Source organism: Cinclus cinclus, chromosome Z (genome assembly GCF_963662255.1).
Source record: "Cinclus cinclus chromosome Z, bCinCin1.1, whole genome shotgun sequence".
NCBI classification, from domain to species: Eukaryota; Metazoa; Chordata; class Aves; order Passeriformes; family Cinclidae; genus Cinclus; species Cinclus cinclus.
The window spans coordinates 15564099-15571911 of record NC_085084.1 but is presented as its reverse complement, the minus strand read 5'-3'; the positions used below and the strand labels follow the sequence as shown (position 1 = coordinate 15571911).

The window sequence follows — 7813 nt, the reverse complement described above, 5'->3', positions numbered from 1 at the left end:
CCAGCGAAGCACCTTGCGTCGGGCTCGCCGCCGGCTGCGGGGATGGCCCCGGCCCCGCCTGGCGCGGAGGGAGCGGCCGGGGCCGGTGTTCCCCGCAGGGGAGCGGAGCGGAGCGGCCCCCGGACGGGAGGCGAGGCGGCGGCACCGCCGCAGGAAGTCGGCGCCCCTGGGGGCTGGCACGGGGGCGGCAGCGGGGCGGCAGCGGGGCGGCCCCGCCCGGCCCGGCCCGCCGTCCGCAGCGGCCGCCCGCCGAGAGCCGCCGATGGTGCTGCCGGGCTCCTGCTGCCCTCTCCGGGGACTCGTCCCGCTGTCCGCCGCGGCCGGCGGCCTCTCGCCGCGCCGCCGCCCGAGGCCCCCGCTGCCCTTCCGCTCGTTGCTCGGGCTGGGGCTGCTACAGACCGGCCTGGGCTGCGCCCTGGTGGCGCTGGGCTTCGGGGCGCTGTGGCTGAGCAGCGCCCCGCAGGTGAAGAGCGCGTGTCCCCTCTGGGCCGGCTCCTCGGTAAGTGACGGCCGCGGGCCGGGACGCGCCGCGCCATGCCGGGGTGCGCGGCACCGGCGGGGGTGGCTGTCCCGAGGGATGCGTGATCCCGCTCTCCGCCATCCCTTGGGAGCAGCCTCCGGGTGACGGGCTAACGGCTTTTTGCTGACGGTTTTGTGGGATGTCTGCGGGAACCCAACGGGGTAACAAACGTCGAGACAAGCAAATAGGGGATTTATTTCCTTACTTGCATTTTTGAAAAATAATAATAATTAATGGGTTGTTTTGCGCTATTAGGCACAGTATTTTCAAAAGTCGTTGTGTATGTAGATGTTGTATGTTTGTGCTTTGTGCCTTTGCTCGTAGGCATAATGTAGAGGTAAATCAGCAGTGTTCCTGGGGAAGAAATGAACGGGCTTAGGACTGTTTTGTAAGGAGTACTGAGAGAAGTTACTTCATCTCCTGTTGGGTTCTGCTTTATAAAGACGGAATATATACCAGAGCTTGTATTGCAGAAACTAGACAGTAGCAAGCAGAGGTTAGTTAAGTGTAGGAGAGCCGGATTGATTGGTCCCAGTTTATGGGCCCTCCAGCAACCAGCCAGTCGTGGGATGGAACACTCAGCTCCTGCTGCCTGTGTGAACAGTATCGTCTTATCCCTCGCTCTAAACATTTCAATTTAATTGCCAGTGTTGTTCACCACTTGTGAAAATGAGCTCAATGCAGTAGTCTGGAGATCAAGTAGCTCCTGTTTATCTGTATAATGCGGTGTTCATCCCTGAAAGTACACAGTCCTTGGGGGATGAAGGGAAATCCAGATCATCCAAATGTCTGTGTTTGGTATATCTCTTGTGACCTTTCACTTTTTTTTTAATTCTCTTACTCTAGGCTAAAAGAAGTTTAAATATATGTAACCAATGGACTTCCTTTAAATTCTGCATACAGAACTATGCTTATGCTTTTAGAATTGCATGTGTAGGATAGAAGTAGTCAGTATTTTTAATAATCAAGCAGGGTGTTGGTTTTATTTGGGGTTTTAAAACTATATTTCTGAAACAATAGTACACTCAAAAAAGTTACCGAAATACCATTTGGGTATAAAAATATAAGTGAAAATTTTAGCCCAGAAGCAACCTGGAAAAGCATATGCCATTAAAAGCTGACTGATGTGTCTGGTTGGGAGCTTTTTGGTTTGGTTTTCTTTTCATTATGGTTTTCTTTTCATTTTCTTTTCATTATTCATTCAGCGACATGCTGACTTGTGAGGTGTGTGTCAGGAAAATTTTGGGAAAGATTTTCTTTTCTTATCCTTAACAGAGGTTATGAAAGAAATTTGTTAAGGAAAAAAAATACATCAGTATTGATGTGCTTTGTTATACAATCATGTGTCCATTTTGCAGTCAGAGAATTAAAAAAATATTTCATTATGAAACTGCGGTTATGTATGTGGTTTTGCAACACCAGTGATGATATCAGTAGGTGTTTTGGCCAAGTCATATATGTGCATTACGCTAGATTAGACTGATCATGTCAAGTGAATGAAGTTACAGAAGGGATTTATTAAAAATACTAGTGGATGACTTCCTGCTTGTTCCAGTCTTCCTGCTTCATTTTAGGGTGGGAGCTTTGTGTCTACTGGCTTAGTTACAAAGTCCAATGAGTTAAAAGTATAGATGCTGATTTCTGGGACATGCTGAGAAACTTATTTGCATTTCTTTATAGGATTTCCATTCTTCTTTGAGTGAGTATTCAGGTGTGCTGTCTGTTTCAGTTCTACAGCAATTCTTTATCGTTTCTTAATTGTTTTACCCTGCAAGGTAAAGAAAGAATCATAGGGTTCAGTTCTCTGATTCAGCAAGTTTGGTCTAACAACTGCAGTTGCAGAAGAATGTGCTTTTATTTTAACTTCTTTCCTCTCACTGATACTGGCATTCATCTGATTAAATAGTAAAACGTTTCAGGGAGGTAGTGCTGGTACTGTTTATTCATTTTAGTAGGGTTCATGCTCTCGGTTTTTGCTCTCTGAAATGGTCAGAAGTCAGCAAAAGGGAAGAAAGAAGTAGGCACTTAATGAAGTGTTGAGATGGTGATGGAGAGAGGGAAGGAAAAGGACAGTTTTTGGATTTGCCTAGCCATGTTACAGAGAACAAATACTTGGTTGAAAGTAATTATTTAGGGTAAATGTGGAGGTTGGAATTGCTGACATACTACTTGTCCCCATGCATGTTTTCTGGGAGGTAAAAATAAGAAACAAGCAGATTTAATTTGGTTGTTATTTCTCAGGATGCTCTTAGGAGAGAAGAACCTCATCAGGACAGGTATTCTCTGCTTTAAAGTGCATCTTTGTATCTTCCCAGCATGGCTGTGATGTTCCAAAGTACTGTAATAAAAACAGTGTAAATGGCATTTTGTGAACAGCTCTTTGCTTCTTGGTGACACTGTTTTTTGATGTTGTAGGCCATCTTATGTGGAATCTTAGGGTTAACAACATGGAAGAGGCCGGTGCTGCTTTTGGTAAGTATTGATTAAAGTTTTTAAGAAAGTTGTAAAAAAATGTTCCTGATTTAATAGTCATTGGTAAAAAAATAATCACCCCTTTCTCCTTTTAAAAAAATAATGTCAAGTCTTCCTTTTCAAATTGTAGAATCATAATTATTTAAAGAGAAGTCAAAGACCATGAAAGGCCGTATTCTTTCCTGCATGAATGAAGTTCCCAGTAAGGGCAAGAGTGGACCCTGTCTGAAGAATTGTTAATATTAATTAAATTAATTAATATTAAATAAATAATTAATATTATTTAAAGTGCACACTTTGTGGTTTTTTTTCTGTATAAGAACATCCTGACTTAGAATAAGTAAGTCAGTTCTCCAAGGCAGTGCAGCTTAAACTGAAATTAAGGAGGTGGTTTTAAATCTTAGCTTAGTTATAGTGGTCTAGTTTTTGGCAATGGGTTTGAGAGCTAACTTAACACCTTACAGCAGGATCCAGTGCTTGTTTCATATACAGTTGACATTGCATTGCTGTAAGAAAAGTAGATTGATGTGCAGGGTGTGTAAGCTGTTTCCACTTTTAAGTGAAATCTGAAGCTGTGTGGCCCTTAATGTCTCAGAGCTGGGATTTGAAAAAGTTTTGGAGTTCTTCTTGTTTGTGTGTTGGTTTAGGGAGTTCTCTCATTTTGTTGTTTGTTGTTTTTTTTTTTTTTGCATTTGTTTGGAATTTTTTGCTTTTCTGTCACTTCTGAAGACTTTTTTTGGGCCAAGGCAATTGTTTCATTTTTCTGCAGCACTCCTTTGGGATCCACTGGGTGTCAGTAAGGAGTACCAAAGATTAGATGTGTGAGCTGTGGACAGAAACATAGAATCATAGATTGACCAAGATTGGAAGAGAGGTTTGATGTCATCCAGTCTGACTGTCAAGCCAGCATGGCCCAAAACTTCTGAATCACATCACCGAACACCAGATCCAGATGCCTCTTGAACACCTCCAGGGTTGGTGACCCCACCACCTCCCTGTTGCACCCTATTCCAGTGCATGACCACCCTAACAGTGACAATTTTTTCCAGTGTTTAGACTGAGTCTTCAGGCCATTTCCTCTTGTCCTCTGACTGCAGGCACCGTAGGGGATACAGGCCCCCAACTCACCACAGCCTCCTTTCAGGGAGTTGCAAAAAGATTTGAGGTCTCCCCGAGCCTCCTTTACTTGAGACTGAGCAGCCCCAGCTCCCTCAGCTCTCCCTCATGAGACAGGTTCTTTAGTCCTTTCAGGAGCCTCGATGCCCTTCTCTGGACAGGCTCCAGCCCCTCAATGTCCCTTTCAAAGTGAGGGGCCCAGAACTGAGCCCCAGTACAGGAGCACAATCACTGCTCTTATCCTGCTGACCATACTGTTCTTGACACAGGCCAGGATGCCACTGGCCATCTTGGCCACCTGGGCACATACGGCTGGCTCATGTTCAGCTAGCTGTCAACCAGCACCACCAATCCATTGTTATCTCTCAGTATGCAGTGGTTAACATAGGCAAATTTTTTAGGAGTTTTGTGGATTTAGAGAGGAGCCCGGTGTTGGAGACTCCCAGTGGAAGGGCTCTATTTTCATCAAGATGGATGTACATATTCTCAGGCTCAAACTGCATGAGGCTTGTGCAGTAGTTGCATGCTGGTTTTGCCTGTATACTGTGCTGTTTCTATGGCATGTTGTTGCTCTTTCACTCTTTAAGGTTCTCCTTTGTATAAATCTTATCTTCCTTTCCTAATTTTACTTAAGCAGAAAGCACAAACTCTTCTTGATCCCTTCTTTTATTTCAGATGATCTTTAGGATGGTCACATGCTGGAGGAGATTGTCCTGGGATATTGTGCAGCAGATGGGAAAGTTTCTGACATGAAATTGATAAAAGCTCTGAGCAGCCTGTCATAGCTGACCCTGCTTTTGAGCAGGAGATTACACAGAAGTCTTCCTCAGCTCTCATATAGCCTCAATTATTCTGTGATTATGTGATTCTATGAAGCTGTTTGGGTTCTTTTTTTTCCTTATTTGTATGTGTGTTCTATAGAGTTTTGACTTCTGATAGCCAGATTAGATCAGCCTTGAGACTGGGAAGCATTTCTGCTAGAAGAGCAGTGAAACCCTGAAACATGCTCCTACAGATGTGGTTGATGTCCCAAGCTGTCAGAGTTTAAGAGGCATTTGGACAATGCACTTATTTTTGGGATTTGATTTTTGGTGAGCCCTGAAGTGGTCAGGCAGTTGAATGAAATGATTGTTGCAGGTCCGTTCCAACTGAAATATTCTATTCTATGTAGAAAAATAAAAAGAAAAATGTAATAAACATTAAATATTACCCTTATCTTGAGGGTAAGGAAATCACGCCTTAAACTAGCTGCAGATTTTCAAGGACGGATTGTTAGTTTCTGTGAGCATATTTATGTTGGGCTAAGTATCTGTTGTGTCTACCCTCTACTAATTTGAATGTTTTCTCTAGAGATTTACAAAAACACACAATTACATTAATTTTAAAAGCAAGCTTCGTAGATGTCTCAGCAGTGAGAATTACTACACAGTCACGACTTAGAATTATGACATTCATAAGCAAAACTAAAAATCTCATTCAGAACTAAAGCATATGCTTTTGTCAGTTGAGGCTGTTCTCTCCTTTTATCTCCTTATGTAAGGTCTTAGCACTCCCAGTGATGATTTCTCACTCTCTGTGTTTGGGTTTTTGTGAAGGGTCAGGCTGTCATGGCTGTCACTTCAGTCCAAGACCTTGGTCATGGAGAAGAACAACCAGACTGTAGTTTTTTTTCTGTGACACAAAGATTCTGGTGCTCCTGATGCCTGCAGAAAGCACAGGGCTACAATGCTGTAAGAAAGGAGCTGGGGATGGGCTGTGGTGTTTCAGCCACTCATGTTTTTCCTTGGAGGGGAGGAAGGAGGGGAAACACATTAGTTACAGATGTAGTGGACCTTTAGTAGTACCGCCTGTGAAAAAAAAGCATTGAAGAAGGATGGCTGTGATAAGACCTTTTAGTAAATAAAATGGAGAAACATATTTGGGTTTTGCCACCTGTGCTGTTTTGCAGCTTTATTAACAATGTGGGATGATACTAGATAAATAATATATCTGTGAAACACGGTACTGTAAGGCAAAACCAAGCTACAGTCATGTATTTTGAAGGACATTTTTGCAAGGGAGGCCTAGCCTTGAGCAGTACAGCTGCTGAGAAGTTTGTGTTTTGAAATCCTTCCTTGGTTTTAGGTGTTTGAGGAATTTCTGTTCTGTATATTGGTTGTCAATCAGTTTTGGAGGTCAGCTTGTAATGCTTATGCTTTGAAGTTGATTTTTCTTTGAGGTAATGCTGAGTTAACACTGGACTCAGTGACCTTAGAGATGTTAACAACCCTATTTTTCTTCTTCTTTAGTACTGTCCAAATGTATTAATGGGGAAAGAGAAACTCGCCACCACTACCACCACCTACCCCTCCAAGTTACTTGGGTATTGACTCTGAACCTTTCTGGGCCCATGTTACCTTCCATGAATAAAATCTGGTTCCTTCCTCTCTGCTCCTAAGCTCCTTCCCTTCACACATCATAAAATCTTAGTTTTACCTGAAGGAACCTAAGTTCTTTCAGAAAGTGCATCGGTTGTCCATTGTTAGTTTGTGTATGTTTCGAGGGCAGCTCATGTCTTTCACAAGTCATGCTTCTGTTATAGCCTCTGTCCTTACTTGTGTGCCGTAGTGGACTAATTAGAGTTTATGTTGCATTCCCAGGAGCTGCCAGAAACTGTACATGCTTTGCTGAATGCAGAAGCCCTTAACTAGTGAAGCATCCTTTCCTTTCAGTTGCACTCAAATTAGTTGCAATCCTGTAGAGTGCGTTTTAGGTGACTCTCTGTGTTTGTTTCTGGCTTTGGGGCTTTCTTTCCAGCAACTGAAACAAGGACTTTAAGTTAAGCATCTCTTTGGTGTCTGCTTGGGGCTTGGATTCTGCTGCTAAAGAGGAGACTTAGCTGTGATTGAATGAAGAGAAAGGAGTGCCAGCATCCAACAAGACACCAGCCTGTTGTGCTGTGCAGAGTTTAACTGCTGCAGCTGCAAGTACTGGGGAGCAGTTTGGTACCTGCAAAATGCATGGGATCAAGAAGTCATTGGAGTCATTGAGGCTGGCTGAATATGGCTCTGGCTTTCAGCTACATCAAGTACTGCATGCTTCTGTTTTTTGCTAGCATGGCAGCTTCTGTGTTCATACATGTCATTGTTTTCATGTAAAGATTTGAGAGCCTTTGTCAGAAAAGTCAGAGTTGTATGTGCAGCATGAGCCACTGGGTTTGGATTCTTCTCATATTTTATGGTGTGGTCACATAAGGATTTGAAATTTTTATGTGAAATACTTTTAATTTAAATGTGTTAGTATTTTTGGTTTATGACAAATATTTACAGATCTTACTTTGAAAACAGAAAAGTTTATGGAATTCAGCCTTTATTTATAACCTGGACATTTTTTAAGAATTTGTGGTAAACCTTGTATTTAATTGAAAATCTTTATCCAGAGAAAAATATGTTCCAGAAAACATTAAATAAAGATTTCTTAGGGCTGACTACTGCTATAATATCTGCACCTTGACAGATTTTCACAAATTGAACCAAAATTTAAGGTATAGACCAAGATACTTAATTCAGGTAAATGTTCTTATTATTAGCTCTGCTAGTAACAGTGAACAAAAGCTCCATGTCATGTCCCTAACCCTGAAAAACAGTCTCTCCCTAGGCCTGTGCTTTATGACTAGCAGTCATTTGAGTTACGAGAATTACTGTAGTGGTATATTTTTTCCCTGGA

At 42.8% G+C, this 7813-nt stretch overlaps 1 protein-coding gene across 1 annotated transcript in view; it reads left to right on the top strand.

The window, feature by feature from the left end:
- Positions 1 to 262: 262 nt before the first annotated feature.
- The window catches only part of ENTREP1 (endosomal transmembrane epsin interactor 1), a 25078-nt gene continuing 17527 nt past the window's right edge, over positions 263 to 7813 (top strand). Inside the window, exons 1-2 of the mRNA XM_062513319.1 lie at positions 263 to 499; positions 2936 to 2992. Coding sequence (XP_062369303.1) covers positions 263 to 499; positions 2936 to 2992 — 294 coding nt within the window. The remainder of the gene's footprint in view (positions 500 to 2935; positions 2993 to 7813) is intronic.